The sequence below is a fragment of the Scyliorhinus canicula genome, chromosome 20, assembly GCF_902713615.1.
Source record: "Scyliorhinus canicula chromosome 20, sScyCan1.1, whole genome shotgun sequence".
NCBI lineage: Eukaryota > Metazoa > Chordata > Chondrichthyes > Carcharhiniformes > Scyliorhinidae > Scyliorhinus > Scyliorhinus canicula.
The window spans coordinates 47,876,630-47,893,354 of NC_052165.1; the positions used below are offsets into that span (position 1 = coordinate 47,876,630).

The 16,725-nt window shown below is 42.7% G+C and overlaps 1 protein-coding gene across 1 annotated transcript in view; it reads right to left on the bottom strand.

The window, feature by feature from the left end:
* zdhhc17 (zinc finger DHHC-type palmitoyltransferase 17) overlaps positions 1 to 16,725 on the bottom strand; it is a 101,233-nt gene that overhangs the window by 44,066 nt on the left and 40,442 nt on the right. The window contains exons 3-5 of the mRNA XM_038780294.1: positions 10,390 to 10,467; positions 7,756 to 7,900; positions 1,053 to 1,117 (exon numbers count right to left, since the gene is read on the bottom strand). Of these exons, the coding sequence (XP_038636222.1) occupies positions 1,053 to 1,117; positions 7,756 to 7,900; positions 10,390 to 10,467 (288 nt within the window). The remainder of the gene's footprint in view (positions 1 to 1,052; positions 1,118 to 7,755; positions 7,901 to 10,389; positions 10,468 to 16,725) is intronic.

The window sequence follows — 16,725 nt, forward strand, 5'->3', positions numbered from 1 at the left end:
CAATTCATGCCTTGGGTGACTGTGTGGACTTTGCACTTTCTCCCCGTGTCTGCTTGGGTTTCCACCGGGTGTTCCGGTTTCCTCCCACAGTCCAAAGACGTACAGGTTAGGTGAATTGGCCACGCTAAATTACCCCTTAGTATGAAGTTGTCTAGGTTAGATGGGGTTATGGGTATACAGTGGAGTAGTAGGCCTGGGTAGGCTGTTTTTTCAGAGGGTCAGTGCAGACTCAGTGGGCTGAATGGCCTCTTTCTGTACTGTAGAAATTCTATGGTTCTATGAGTTAACGGATCTCAGTCATGGTAATCAGTTGAGGGGATACAACTAGCACCAGGAAGCCCTGAGCCAAAGAGGGGGAAAAGTTAGGCAGCGACCACATGTCATTCTTACTGTCTTCCTTGCTGGAAATATGCAAACCTGGATGTCAGGCAAGGGTTACACTTTACTCCATTTTACTCCAAAGAACCAAATGGCTCACCAGCACTAGTGCTGTAGATTCACAATTGAAGAACAAGCAGTGGACACCAGAGTGCACCCAGCCAGTGCCTAATTCACACAGGCCTGCATAGAACCAATTCCCTTTGAAGAGGAAACTGGACTGAATGTTAGTGGAAGGATTAGGGTTAGCACTGGAGCCCATTCAGCCCATTCCTGTGCCAGCTCTTTGAAAGAGCAATAATAATAATCTTTTATTATCACAAGTATGAAGTTACTGTGAAAAGCCCCTGGTCGCCACATTCTGGTGCCTGTTCGTGTAAGCTGGTACGGGAATTGAACCCACGCTGCTGGCCTTGTTCTGTATTACAAACCAGCTGTCTAGCCCACTGAGCTAAACCAGCCTATCTGATTAGACCCGAACCCTTGGCTCTTTTCTTGCTTGTAATTTCTTTACTTTTCAAGTGCATATTTTATTCCCCTTTGAAAGTTAGTCAATCTGCTTCCACCATCCTTCAAGGCAATGCATTCCAGATTATAGCAACATATAGTGGAATACGCTATTAGCCATTTAGTTAGTAAATGGCTGGACATTGAAGTCTTGAAACCACTCTAACCTGTGTGTTCTATAAGCTGCCCACATCAATGGTGTCATTCCATTCTGGTCCATCATATCTACGTCCTGAAACAAATGGTCAAAAAAATATTTGAAAAGTATAAAGTACATTTATTAGCTTTATGTTGCTATTAATTTCAGCAGCTACAATTGACATAGATTGAATCTGACTTCCCTGAAGTAGGGAGGATTGGGAAGGGAATCTCGGTTTAAAGTTGTCCCCACAAATAATGGTGTTCCCCTTTGTGCTGGTTCATGAATGAAATCTAGGTCAACCAAGCAGAAAAATTGGCAGCAGCCGCAGAAACAGACAGGAGCTCCTCACAGTGCAGTCAAAACAGGGGTGATATACGCATAACATAATTGAATCACTGAATTGTTACAGCACAGGAGGCAGCCATTTGGCCCATCATGTCTGTGCCAGCTCCCCATTTGAGAAATTCAGCTAGTGCCATTCTCTTGCCTTTTCCCTGTGACTCTGCATATTAAGAAAACAAGTCCCTTTTGAATTCCTTTTTGAATACCTCAATTGATAGTGTTTCCACCACAATCTTAGGCAGCGCATTACAGATCTTTACAACTTGCTGCGTGGGAAGATTCTTCCTCCATTGCCATATTTTCTTTTGCCAATTATCTTAAATTTGTGTCCGCTTGTTCTCAATCCTACAATGAGAACATATTTTCCCTTTCTACTCTGTCCAGACCCCCCATAGCTTTGAATACCTTTATCAAATCTCCTCTCAACAATTCCAACTTCTCCAATCCATCTCTGTAATTGCAGTTCCTCATCCTTGGGACTATTCCCGTGAATCTTTACCACACTCTCTCCAATGCCTTCACATTATTTCAAAAGTGTGGTGCCCAGAATCAGACACAATATACCAGTTGAAACCAAACATACTTCATACAAAGAAAATCCTTGCTTTTGTACTCTATGATGCCCCTATTTATAAAGTGGTTGAAAGCCCTCTTAATTCAGAAAGATATATTTGTCATAGAGAGTGTGCAACAGAGGTTTATCAGCCTGTGATGGCAGGATTCTCTTCTGTGGAGATTGAGGAAAATGCGCCTGTATTGACTGGAGTTTTGAAGAATGAAGGGTGATCTCATTGAAACTTACAAAATTCTTACAGTGTGAGGCAGGGTAGACGTGGATAGGATGTTTCCCCTGGATGATGAGTCTCGAGCCAGGGGACAAAGTCAGAGAATAAGAGGTAGTATATTTAGAACTGAGATGAGGAGGAATTTCTTCACTCAAGAGTGTGGTGAATCTTTGGAATTCTCTACTGTGGAAGCTCAATCATTGAATATGTTTAAGACAGAAATCAATAGATTTCTGGATACTAATGACATTAAGGGATCTGGCAATAGCGCTGGAAAGTACCATTTAGGTAGGTGATTGCTGAATTGCCTACTCCTTTGTGAACTGCCTTCTCAACTTCCTCCGCCATCTTCAATGATTTATGCCCAAATCCTGCACCCGCTTTAGAATTGTATCCTTTACTTTATATTGTCTCTCCATGATTTTCCTACCAAAATAATCATTTCACGTTTCCAATTTATCTGTAATTCAATTTAATTCCTCCAGAAGTGAACCCGAATACTTTGATTGTTTATTATAGCCATATTAACTTGCATCGCTTTTGTTTCGGTTATATGTGCATTTGCGCCCCTCAGATCCCGCAGCTCCTCAACCTCATTTAGACTATTATCCAAGTAATATGTGGTCTCCTACTCCAAATGGTGGACAAGTGGTTCCCAGTGGAATCCCAGTGATCAGTTTCGATGCTGTAATGCTGGTTCATTGAATATATTCAAAGTTGAGTTAGATAGGTTTTGATTGACAAGGGAGTCAAGAGTTATGGGGGAAAAACAGAAAAGTGGAGTTAAGGCCACAAATAGATCAGCCATGACCATATTGACTGACGGAGTAGGCGCAAAGGGCTGAATAGCCCACTCCTGGTCCTGTCTTTTATGATCTCATGAATTACTGTACTCGCTGTGGATGCTGTTGAAAATAGGTTTATTTCACCAGAGTATGACAAATGAGAGATTTTAGAAGATTATGAAGTTTTAGGGCTGCATCTTTAATTAAGGGCAAGATGCAGAAACTGAGTCATGTGACCGGCTCTACATTCTGCTGAGAGCGAACTTGGGTGGCTTGGTTGTTTAAGGTTAAAGGAGGGCCCAGGTTATTTTACTGGATAGAAGGTCAAAGGCAATGTCTAGGGCATCTATCCTGACAGGGGATAGACTATAAGTCTTCAAGTTCCTGGGAGGTATTAGCAATGTCAGGTTTTGTAAACAGTTATACTTTAATCTGTCTATTTAATTCGAATATAGGTTGGCGTTGAGGAGGTCTCGAGGATAACTGATTAATATTTCTACCCATATGAGGCCCATATGATCCACGTTCACTTGGAGCTGGGAACAGTCCTTAGGAAGCCATTGTGAAATTGGGTTGCAAATTTTCCAAATATCACTAAATCTCACACAGTCACTCTACAAGAACAAAAAAAAGTACAGCACAGGAACAGGCCCTTCAGCCCTCCAAGCCAGCACCGACCATGCTGCCCATCTAACCTAAAACGTTCTACACTTCTGGGGTCCGTTTCCCTCTATTCCCATCCTATTCATGTATTTGTCAACACTCCCCTTAAACGTCATTACCATACCTGCTTCCACCCCCTGCAGTGTGTTCCTGGCACGACCCACGGTATTAAAAACTTTCCTTGCACATCCCCTCTAAACATGCCCCTCGCACCTTAAACCTATGACCCCTCGTAATTGACTCTTCCACCCTGGGAAAAAGCTTCTGACTATCCACTCTGTCTATGCCCCTCATAATTTTGTAGAATTCTATCAAGTCGCCCCTCATCCTCCATCGTTCCAGTGATAACTAAGTTTATCCAACCTCTCCTCATAGCTAATGCTCTCCATACCAGGTAACATCTTGGTAAACCTCTTCTGTACCCTCTCCAAAGCCTCCACATTCTTCTCGTAGTGTGGCGACCAGAAGCAGAGAATAAAAGAGCAAGCAGAGAGATAAAGGCAAGTCTCTATGTTCACCACACAAAATATATGGGAACTCGCATTCGGATCAAAGAGCCCATGATTGTATGGGTTTAAACAAAGCTGGAAGATTCGCTTAGTTTTAACTAGAGGGAGGGTAACCCACATCTGAAAATCAGTTCAAGGATTAAAGGTTATCTGGCTGGAAAGGAAAAAAATAAGCTATCACTTTGGAAATCTGCACTAATTTTCCATGGGTATAGATTGCCTACTAAAATAGTGTTAAGTCAATGCTGCTTTTAGTTTAGATGTTACAGTTAGTCTCTTAAAGCTTGAAATCTTGGCATGTGACCCTTTGAGCCATTCACTGGAAGTTCAAATTTTGTTTGTACAAATTATCAGTCATAACAGGAATCATAAAGAGAGCCATGGACAATAATTCTTCTCACAAACATTGCAAAATGGAAGGTTAATAACTTTGACTTAATTCAAAGTTACTCAGGGAGCATAAACACCGACAAAGATCAATCGGATCAAATGGCCAGTTTCTCGTGCTGCAATTTTTCTATAAGTTGCATAATGCAATTTGCAACTGTTCCCAAAAGCACAGTTACTGTGATGTCAATTTGAAGTCTTTTTTGAGGATGCAATTACACAGAAGAATTTGGACGACAGCATTAAATGCAACAATACTATTGTATCGTTACTGGATTATCACAACACTAAAAAGTTCTAATCTAGTTCTTAAAAATACACCAGAGTTGTGAAACAATATGGTGAAATGTCATGTAAATCAACTCGTGCTGCTTGGGCATTGCAACTGTTTAATGGAGGGCATATTGCTGCAATGCAAAGAAATTATCTTCAATATTATAATCAGGTTAAATCTTTAACATCTTGACTTTAAACTAGATGAAAGTGTGGAATTGATTTTAATCCAATTAAAGATCAAACTTCATCAATGCGATGGTAGTCCAAGTTTAGATATTAGCAATAAAAGCACTGAAATATATTCAATTTAGGGGGCGCGATTCTCAGAAATGGAGACAGAGTGTTTGCGCCGTTGTGAACGGGCGCGGGGATGACCGATTCTGGCCCCACAGGGGGCCAGCACGGCGCTGGAACGGTTCCCTTCTCGGCGCCAAATGGGTGCCGCGTCAACCCGCGCATGCGCAGTTGGGCCGCGTCGGCTCCGACGCAACATGGCGCGGGGGTTCAGTGGCCGGCCGCGCAACAAAGTAGGCCCGGGGGGGGGGGGGGCCAGCCCGCCGATCGGTGGGCCTCAAGCGCGGGCCAGACCCCATCGGAGGGCCCCCCCCCCCCCCCCTTACAGGCTGCCGACCCTTTGTGCAGAGTTCCCGCCGGCAGCGACCTAGTGTGGATGGCGCCGGCGGGACTCTGCTTTTTCTGCTCAGCCCATCCGGACCGGAGAATCGGTGGCCCCACCGCATACAGCGCCGTGTCAAACGCGCTGGCGCAAATGCCGCCGATTCTCCGCACCTCGGAGAATTGTCGCCGGCGTCGGGACGACGTGGCGCGTTTGCGGCGATTCTCCGGCCTGACGCGGGGCTCGGAGAATCGCGCCCAGGATTTCTCATAAAACAACAGGGGTTGAACTTAAAAGAAACATTACATTGCAGACTCCTTCCAGAAACATCACATACAATAATCCCAACATTCTAATAGCTACTATAATGGAATAGCAGGGGCAGAAAATAGTCAAACCAGTGATATTATCATTAGAAAGATAGAAAAACATCCCCCTTTAAGCCTCAGCACTGGATATAAATGCAGCCTCCCAGAAGCTTCATGAACGACTGATATTACAATTTTAGGGCTACTTTCGATTGCTTTTATTGAGCTTTCCACTATCTGTCTTTTGGAATGAAAGTTGTCAAATTACCTTTATTCCGCCCGCTCCCCCCATTCTTTCCCTGATTCTATAAATTTGCTTTCTGGAATCCTGATGCTGTGAATTTACCCAGAAGTCATTAATTCAATCTGATTTCCTAAAGCCTTGTTGGAATAATCTGATCAGACTTTAATATGATCAAGAGCCTAATCAGGGAGGCAATGAGTATTTATTTAAGTCAAAACGTCAACATGCATCATAAGGAGTGCCATTGTGAAATGCATGATCCTCAGTTCTTCACAGTATCACTGCATATAACAAATAATTGTGACAAATAACAGCTAATTCTAAGGCAGCCTTTGGGATAGTGTTGAGGAATGATTCAAGCTGTATGCTGAAATGCCAACATGTAGGCCAAAGTGTGGCGAGATGCATATTCTGTTCCCTCCTCTGCCATTCGCAAATTTTGTTCAGCAAATTTGGCAAATCTCAAGAGACATTTTTCCAAGAAAGAAAGGTGGCGGGGGAGAATAGAAGAACTCTCAGGCAACGCAACATAGAACTGAGCAACACTGCTGGGAGTCTGTGAATGGATCACCAAACACAATGACCCAAGTCAGCTTGCAACCTGAGAGACAAAAATGGAATTTCATACTTCTAAATAAGCTAGTTTGTTTTTAAGCAACTTATCCCAGCTGGGCTCTTCTGACGTTTATCATTTCCTTCATTTTTATTCGCACTGGGTTTGATTTTTGCTGTTCGTACTGGACTGCGTTTCTTCCTCTCTCTACTTTCTGCCTGAACATTGAAGCAACCAAATCTGCTTTTGATGAAGCTCTGGAAAAAAACAGGATTTATGTTGGTTGGCATTCATTTACTATGGCTTCCTTCACTGTTCCTCGCTTCACCGTTAAACGGTGGCTAAGCAAGATATTGACATTGGACTAATCTTGCTGAACTGACACTACCCATCAATTTCTTACCCAACGCATGTGGCTGGCGGCAAGGAGCGGAAACCACTAAAAAAAACAATTTGGGAATACTATTAAAAAAAAACAAGAGTACAAATCTGAGCAAATTTTGAGAACTGACTATTTAGGTGGTTGCCAAAGATTCCATGGCACTGCTTAAACACAAGCAAGGGACTTATCCCATTATTTTGTCCTGTTGTTAAAACAGATTAACTGATCATTTACCTCACAGCTGTTTGTGGGACCTTGCTGTGGATAAATGTATTGCCATATATGCCTGTGAATTAACAGTGATTATCCTTCAAATGTAATTAATTGGCTGTGAAACACTTTAGGATATCTTGATAACATGAAAGTCATTGACTAAACCAAAGATCTTGTTTTCTTTATTTAGTCATTTGTTGGGTGCAAGTGTCACTAACAAGGAAAGCATTTATTATCCATTCACAAATTGCCCTTGATGCTTGAACTTCTGCAGTGCATGTGATATAGGTTCACCCATAGTGTTCTAAGGGAGGGAGTCCCAGGATTTTACCCAGTCACCATGCAGGAATGGCCAAATATATCCGAGTCAGGATGGTGTGTGTGAGAGAATTGAAGGCAAACTTGATGGTGTTCCCATGCAATGGGGACCCTCGTCCTTCTAGCTGGTAGAAATCATGAGGTTGGAAGATGCTGACAATAGATGCTTGACAAATTGATGCATTGTATCTGTATATGGTGCACACTGCGGCCACTGAATGCTGTTGGTGGAGGGAGTGAACGTTTCAGGTTGTGGATGCAGTGCTGATCGTGGACTGGTTTGTAGACAATTTTTCCAGTGTTGATTATTATTCAGTGGTGTACAACAAAGGTAGGCTGAAAATTACCTGCCCTTTTGCAATCAGGTATGCAACAATAGAGGTATGACCAAACTGAGCAGCTAGGTGTATACAGCTGCAGCCTTCTCCATCAATCAGTGAGGGTTCCGCACCATACTTCAGCAGATGCACAACCATGGACAAGTGACCCTGTCTGAAAGAAATGACACAAAGAATATTTTACACAATTTATTAACCAGACAGATGTTATGAGTACACATGGGCATTGTTGAGGATTTGCCCTAACTCAAAGGGGAAAGAAAATCCTGATGTAGGGTGTCAAGAGCCTTTTCAGTCCACAAACAACTGCACCATGAAAGTACATTTATGCCTTCTGTATTAGGTTAACCAGCCAGAATACGAAGTGTTAATATCTGAACTAACACTTGACTTTACTAGATACCTTCTTGGTAGTACAGTAAAGTGGGAAAACTTGGGAAAACAGTAGCATTTCTGCTATCCAGCACTCCAGCAACTAGAATGCTCTTATTAACCAGAGTCTGCCTTTTGACTGGACATATCAAACTCATGGGTAGTTGTTAACCGTGGCCTGCCTTCACTCCATTCTCAGCCGCCCACTGTTCTGCAGCATCTGCTCCCTTGGCACGACTCACGAGATTCACACACTCTTGCAACTTTTACAAGACCTCAACACCCACATGATCGCCCTGGAGTTTTCTCATTGGATGAAATGTGGAACTCACCTTACACCTTAGTTAACCGCCACCTCCCAGACCCAGAGCATGCCAAATAACAGAGTTGTTACTGTAGTATAGGAAAGTTGCCAAGATAGTGTTCAATGGCAAAGTTATACCAAGTTTTATGGAGAGTTTGGTCGCAGCAAAATGCCACAGCGTTGAGACTATCTGTTGGAATTGCTTGTGCATGTAAAGACATGGAATTGGAATGTCTAGCCTCTCCAAGAGAGGAGGCCTTAGAGTCTTGAGATAAGAGGCAGTCAGAACCAGACGGATGTGAAAAACATTACGTAATGTTGTGATGTTCACATGAAAGATACTTGATTGGACAAGGAATGCTCACCATGGGTTGATGATGATTGGGGAGAGGGAGGATTTCATTGGATAAGAGCTGGGATGAGGGAAGAAACTCTGACTTGTATGGCAGAATGATTTGAAATCTAGAAACAAGAAACCAAGACGAGACAGGGAGCAAGAGAGAGGAAGAGAGGCTTAAAGACCAAAAGACAAGCAATGAGCGAAGTCATGTGGCCGTTCAGTTCTAAACACGGGTAGGAGAGGGCAGCACGGTGGCACAGTGGTTAGCATTGCTGCCTACGGCGCTGAGGATCCGGGTTCGAATTCCGACCCTGGGTCACTGTCCGTGTGGAGTTTGCACATTCTCCTCGTGTCTGCGTGGGTTTCACCCCCACAACCCAAAGATGTGCTGGTTAGGTGGATTGGCCACGCTAAATTGCCCCTTAATTGGAAAAATGAATTGGGTACTCTAAAATTTAAAAAAAACACGAGTAGGAGAATCTTCACTATAAACTGTAAATCACTGCCCGAGTTCATTTCCATAGTTCACCTGAAACTTGTCCTGACTTTATCATTAAAAAAAAGTCTTGTGACTAAATGTTTTGGCTGTCCCTTCCCATGACAATTAGGGGTTCAGAACCCCAAAAAACCAACACTTGTCACCTAAATAATGACATAAACCCAATTTGGAATGGCATTGGCCTGATCCAAACAAGAGTGTGGTGAGAATGTGGAAGTCATTGCCACAAGGATCAGATAAGGCAATTGGCATTTAAGGGGAAATTGGATTAACACAACTGGGAGAAAGGAATGGAAGGATCTACTGAAATGAAATAGGATGAGAGCGGCTCATGTAGAGTATAAACCAGGGGTGTGCAAACTACGGCCCGTGGGCCGCATGGTCTTTATGCGGCCCACCAAGATCAAGTCATTTAAAAAAATTTAAAATTTTTTTTAAAGTTTTTAAAAAAATATTTTTATTTTAAGGTTAATGGGGGGGCTGTTGGGTTACTGGTATAGGGTGGATACGTTAACTTGAGTAGGGTGATCATTGCTCGGCACAACATGTGTTTCATGTGAAGTTTCTACTTTAAAATATTAATTAATAAAAAATTAATTGTTTTTTTTCTTTAAATCGAGTTACTTTGTTTTTCAAATAAATGTGTTTCATGTAAAGTTTCTACTTTAAAATATTAATTAATTAAAATTAATTGCCTTTTTTTTCTTTAAAAACCTTTTATTTTGGCTATTTTAAATATCAATTATTTTACTTAATATACTATGCGGCCCTTTAAAATTGTGAATGTCTGAATGTGGCCCTTGCACGGAAAAGTTTGCCCACCCCTGGTATAAACATAGAGCATTTAAGCTGAATTACCTGTTTCATGCCTGCGTATTCTACGTAACTCCACATATAGCTTCAATGTTTCTATTACATACATTAAGTTTTCCAACAATGTGAAACATTTTCCAGTTTTAAAAACCCAAATGTGTTTTGTTTCATTTGTTGGAGGATACAGTTGTCCTGGGATGTACTCCCACCATGTCCCATTCCCACTGAGGGCACAGGACCAGCAATGGTAATTTGTATTAAATTAATTTAATTTGTATTAAATTAATTACAATTTGAAGCCAAGTGTATCTTTACCTTGTTGCCCAGTGAAGAGGGGTGGAATTTAGGTCTCCTCCAAGCTGATCCACAATTGCACTCTTTGATATGTAGTATCTGAAATATCAATAATTCCATTAACAGGTCACGGCAGTGCAAAAAAAACATTCACATAAACATCTCTAACTCACCCATTTCAAGGAAATGCGATGTTAGTTGTTCGACATTTAGTTTTGGTAAAATTGCTTTATAGCTGCTTAAATATTAGAATGAGCTTTTTAGATATAGGGACAGCTTTTTCTCACTGCCACAGCTTTAGAAGCAAAGTTGTATAAATTTCTAGCCAAATATTATTCCATTAAATGAAATGGATACAAACATCCTTTAGTAGTGTTTCTGTAAGAAAGGAAAATAGACCCGAGTTAACTTTTCAGGCAGAAATACCATTGTCATTTTCTTTTTTTAAAAATAAATTTAGAGTACCCAATTATTTTTTTCAATTAAGGGGCAATTTTAGTGTGGCCAATCCACCTAGCTTGCACATCTTTGGGTTGCGGGGGTGAAACCCACGCAGACACGGGGAGAATGTGCAACCTCCACACGGACAATGACCCAGGGCCGGGATTCGAACCCGGGTCCTCAGCTCCGTAGGCAGCAATGCTAACCACTGTGCCACCGTGCTGCCCTCCATTGTCATTTTCGAGGGTTTAATGAACTAAATATTCTGAGAAATAACCGCCATATTTCATAACAGACTCCAGCAAAGATGAGTTTTAAAGATGCCACGGCAATACTGAAATAAAGTGCGTCCAAGTGCATCCCGGCCAACATTTGTTGGTTAATCAACATGGCTACAAAAAGCATGAAAATTTAATTCATTTGTTAGAATTTTCCGTGTGGAAAATGGCTACCCCTTGACCTACTAAACAACCATGATACTATTTTGCTATAACACTAATGTTCTGATGAAAGGTCCCAACATTTTCTGTTTTATTTTCAGATTTCAAGCATCCATAGTATTTTGCTTTAGTACAGCACTATTTCGAGAATGCGAGACAGTATGAAGTGCTTCAGAGATTAAAGTTCTTCCTTTCTATCAAATGAAAAAATTGCAAAAGTCTAAAATCAGTCCAATAAATGAGGATCTCCCTTTCAACTGTGACTAAATTCTTGTAGACTATAGACATTTACTATAGTTAATAATAACAGGGATCACTCGTGCACTGTTCAAATAAGAGTGTCAGATCTCTGGCAAGAACCCTGCTGCATTGTCAAGAGTCCGCTGTCCTTGTTCTGAATGTGGAAGGTTGGGACAAAGAAGTTTCACCCTGTACAGTTTGTGTTCACCATTTTCTAAAACCAACCTGAGACAACCATTAACCTCAACCCACCAGAAGGCTAAACAAAGTGTTTTGTCCAATTAGTAGTAATTCTTGGACTGAAATGGTCAACGATTGGGATGTTTAGGACCCAAATTGTGGCAGTATTTCAGTCTCAAGTTTGCCCAGACTCAGTTACAGCCAAGGTTCAGACTGGGTTCACAGACAAAGGAGATTTTCAACCTACAAGTATGGAAAATAATTCTACCAGGATCCGAGAAGTAAAATGGATGGTTATTGAAATAATTGTGCTACTTTCACCATTGCTATTATGTACCTGCAGAATACAAAATATTAGAAAAAACAGAAAAGGGAGTAGAATAGCTATATGTGGCAGAGATGCCTGGGATATAAAAGGCAAGAGATGGAAAACTAAAGTAGTCTGGATCACCATCCCTCACATGCAAAGAAATTCAGGTTAATGCCAGGAGGAAACTTATAGATTGCCTGGCCAGGAAAAGGTGGAAGGCAGTTCCATCGTTGAAGGAATACAAAGGATATGCAAGAAGAGTAATGCTAAATCTGTGACCTTAAGCAATCAACAATAAATCGTATAAATCCAAATTATTCAGACACCCGAGTTCATTAATGTAATACACGACTGCTTCATGGTCCAGCGTGCCAGAAAGACAAACGGTAATGTTCACATCGACCTGGTCAGTGCAAGTGACCCAGACATTACGTCTTGGCACTCCTTGCGATCATTTGTGCACAAAATGATTAACGTGACTGGCTTTGGAAATGCTGAAGACCAGGAATCATGCATATAGCTTTAACAGCAATAATTTAAAAGAAAAAAATGGAAGAACAGTACAAGAAAATTGATTGGAGACGGTTGTTTAACAGCACTTCAACTCCAGGGCTAATAGAGCAGCTTTAAAAAGGCACCACGTTCAGCGTGAAGGACACAACATGCCTAAAATCACAACCACCGAAAGGGAGGGGGTGTAGTTTGAGGGCAAATTGAACAACATGCAAAAATCTGTTGTAAGATTAGTGAACCCGAGGAAAGGAAGGCACAGCAGTAAACAGTAATCTATTTCTGCATTTCAAAAGTAAGTTCAGTCAGAGAATGGATGAGAACCGTAAAAACAGTATACAGACATGAAGCAGAGGGTGACACCAGGGTGTAAACATTCCAAATGACAACAGGGATGAGTGTGGGCAACACACTTCCCCCCAAAACAGCCATCCAGGTAAAATATATGACTGGCGTGACTGAAACGGACAACCTGGAAAGACCGAAAGGTCTCAAAAACAATAAATCTTCAGGGATATACTGCTGTTTATGCTGAAGTGCTAAAAGCATTATGAGGAAGCCATTAGACACCAGGGAGCTATCAGTAGATTGGAAAGTGACCAATATAACACCTTATTTTATAAGTGAGACAAATCAAATGCAGGCACCTACAAATCATTAATCTCCCTTCAATCCTGTGTAAAACAACATAAATCGAATATAAGGTGTAAAGATAGATTATCAGTACAATAACTCAAATTATCTGAATCAGAAAGAACAAACTCCTGTTTGACCAACTCCTTGACTTCTTTCAGGAAGTTGAGTCACAAAGGTTCTGTACTGAAGCCCTACAGACTACCAGAAATCATTTTGATAAACTTTCACACAAGTTCTGAAAACTGCGGAGATCAAGGTGAATCCTGGGAAGTGATAAGAATTGTTTAAAGGGCTGGCGTCTCTAGTAGCCCGGCGTAGGATTCTTTTACAGTGGAAGGATGCAAAGCCCCCGAGCCCGGAATCCTGGATTAACGACATGGCTGGGTTCATCAAACTGGAGAGGGTCAGGTTTGCCCCGACGGGGTCGGGCAAGGGTTCTTCCGGCGGTGGCAGCCTTTTCTTGACTTCCTGGCGGAGTGTTAGGAGGTGGTCAATCTCAGCAGCAACCCGGGGGGGGGGGGGGGGGGGGTGTTATGGGTCTGTTAAGGGGGTTTGTTTTTGCAACTATATGTTTGTTACTTTCTTTTTTGTTATTAATTTATTGCTTTGTATTGGGGGGAGGGGCTTTTCTTTCTGTTTTTTCTATGCCTTTATTTTATTGTTGGGAGAAAACTTGTTGTTGAAAAATTTGAATAAAAATTATTTTTTAAAGAAGAATTGTTTAAAGGGTAGAAAACCATCATTTTGTGCTCAGGAATCTTGGAAAACTAATTGAAGGAATTCTGACTAGGGCATCCCAAATTGCCCTGGAGAAGGTGGTGGTGAGCCATTGCAGTCCATGAGGTGTAGGTACACCCACAGTACTTTTAAGGAGTTGCAGGATTTTGACCGAGTGACAGCAAAGGAACAGCGATAGAATTCAGAGCCAAGATGGTGATTGGCTTGAAAGAAAACTTCCAGGTGGCTGTGTTCCCGTGTTTCTGATCCACTTGTCTTTCTAGATGGCAGCCGTCGTGGATTCGGACGGTGCTGACGAAGGAGCCTTGGTGAGTTTCTCCTGTGCATCTTCCAGATGGTACACACGACTGCCACTGTTCTTCGGTGGTGGAAGGAGTGCATGTTTATGGAAGGGGTGCCAATCAAGTGGGCTGCTTTTTCCTGCATGGAGTCCAGCTTCTTGAGTGTTGGAGCTGAACTCATCCAGTGGTTAGCACTGTTGCTTCACAGTGGCAAGGACCTGGAGGATTCTCAGCTTGGGTCACTTTCTGTGCAAAGTCTGTACGTTCTCCCTGTGTCTGCGTGGGTTTCCTCTGTGTGCTCCAGTTTCCTTCAAGTCCCTAAATGCATGCTGTTGGGCATTCTGATTTCTCCCTCTCTGTACCCGAGAAGGCACCGGAATGTGACGACTAGGGTATTTTCACAGTAACTTCAATGCAGTGTTACCACTGTCGTCCCGTGCCTATCTTCTTTTAAAAATAAATTTAGAGTATCCAATTCTCCTTTTTCCAATTAAGGGGCAATTTAGCATGGCCAATCCACCTACCCTGCACATCTTTGGGTTGTGGGGGTGAGACCCACACAGGCACAGGGAGAATAGGCAAATTCCACATGGACAGTGACCCGGGGCCGGGGTCGAACCCGGGTCCTCAGCGCCGGGTGGCAGCAGTGCTAACCACTGCGCCACCCACCTACCCTACTATCTTCAACATCCCTCTGCTCCTGCGCCCTTTCAAAATTATGTTCTTTCGATTCAAAGATGAAAATATTCAAACTATGCAAAGTAACAAATCACAGGGAATAAGACGTTATAACCACATCAGTAAAATGAGACAGAGGGAGTAACAATCAAATTGTGTAGTACTTTGATCAGACCACAACTTGAATGCAGTGCCCAATTCTACTCTAAGGACTAAAGGGAGATATGGTGCAGAGAAAAGCCACAAATAGGTCTACAATCTCAAGAAAAACTAGGGAATCTTTAAATTTTGAAGGGAAACATTGGAGAGGTGATCCTAGACGTTTACTTGATTGTAAACATAATGGGACAATTATCTGAAAATAAACAAGAGAGTATAACAATAGCTCACAGGTTTAGCTGAGAAAACAGTGGGCTGATTCATTCACCCTAAGAGTGAACAACACATGGAAAAAATTACAGATAAATTAATGGAAGCAAAAACACTGGAATCATAGAGGATGTTGCAATCAAGGGAATTCAGAGCCATTCTCAATGGATGAGCTGGGATATGATGACATCTCACACCTGTAACTGTGATGCAAGAGTCCGCATGGTACACAATGCTACCCAGGGGTGCCTGCTTGCTTTGGGCTTCTACTCTGCTGTTTGTTATTAGCAACTCATGAGAGTTGGGTGAGGCAACAAGTCCCATTTTTCCTCTATCTCTACAAAGGAACACTTTCCCCGATCACATAAATTATCTCAGTATCAGCATTGCCCACATTGACACCAACAGGACAAATAAAAGTCACAGCAAACATTTGCATTTACTCTGATGTTTTGAACTAGCCAATCTGTGTATCATATTTTTTTTTAAATGCACAGCATCTCAGTCACTTCAATACTTAAATCAACTTCATTTTTAAAAAATCTACAATCAGCTTTGACATCAAGACTTGAAATGCCAGCTCCTTTTTCTCTCTACAGACGTTGTCAGACCTCCGGAGATTGTCCAGTATTTTCTGTTTTTGATTCAGATTCCAGCATCCGCAGTAATTTGCTTTTATCAATTTTTATCTATTTGGATGTATGTAATAGAATTTGGACTTGATGGACTTCCGGTTGCGGCTTTGCGGAGCTAATTCGGCAGCTCCCGCCAGGAACGGACTTTTGGGCTCTTTTTAGGGCCCCCAGCGGTACTTTTTTGATGTTTCCCGACGTGGGAAGGAGTCAGCAACATTACCCCAGTAGTATATGGCCTGGACCAGGAGTGGGGCGAGTAAGAAAATGGTTGCAGCGCCAAAGCAGAAGCGAGGGAAGAAGCACAAGATGGCGGCGGGCGGAAACCAGGAGGCATGGAGGCAGTGGGCACAGGAGCAGCAGAAGACTCTCCACGCTGCTTCAGGGAGCTTAAAGCGGAGCTGCTGGATCCGTTGAGGCTTCAATTGACAAGCTGCTGGAGACCCAGACGGCCCAGGGGGTGGCGATCCGAGAGATCTGACAAAAGGCCTCCGAAAGAGAGGACGAGGCCTTAGGCCTCACGGTGAAGGTGGAGATGCACGAGGCGCCCCATAAATAATGGCAGGAGAGGTTCGAGGAGATGGAGAACCGGTCGAGGCGGAAAATTCTGCGGATCCTGGGCCTTCCGTAAGGGCTGGAGGGGTCAGACATGGGGGCCTACGTGGTCAGGATGCTAAATTCGCTGATGGGAGCTGGGCCCTTTCAGAGGCCCCTGGAGCTGAAGGAGGCCCACAGAATATTGGCAAGAAGACCCAAGCCGAATGAGCCGCCATGGGCGGTGCTGGTGCGGTTCCACCGGTTTGCTGACCGGGAGTGTGTGCTCAGGTGGGCCAAGAAGGAGCGGAGCAGCAGGTGGGAGAACGCGGTGGTACGGATCTACCAGAACTGGAGTGCGGAGGTGG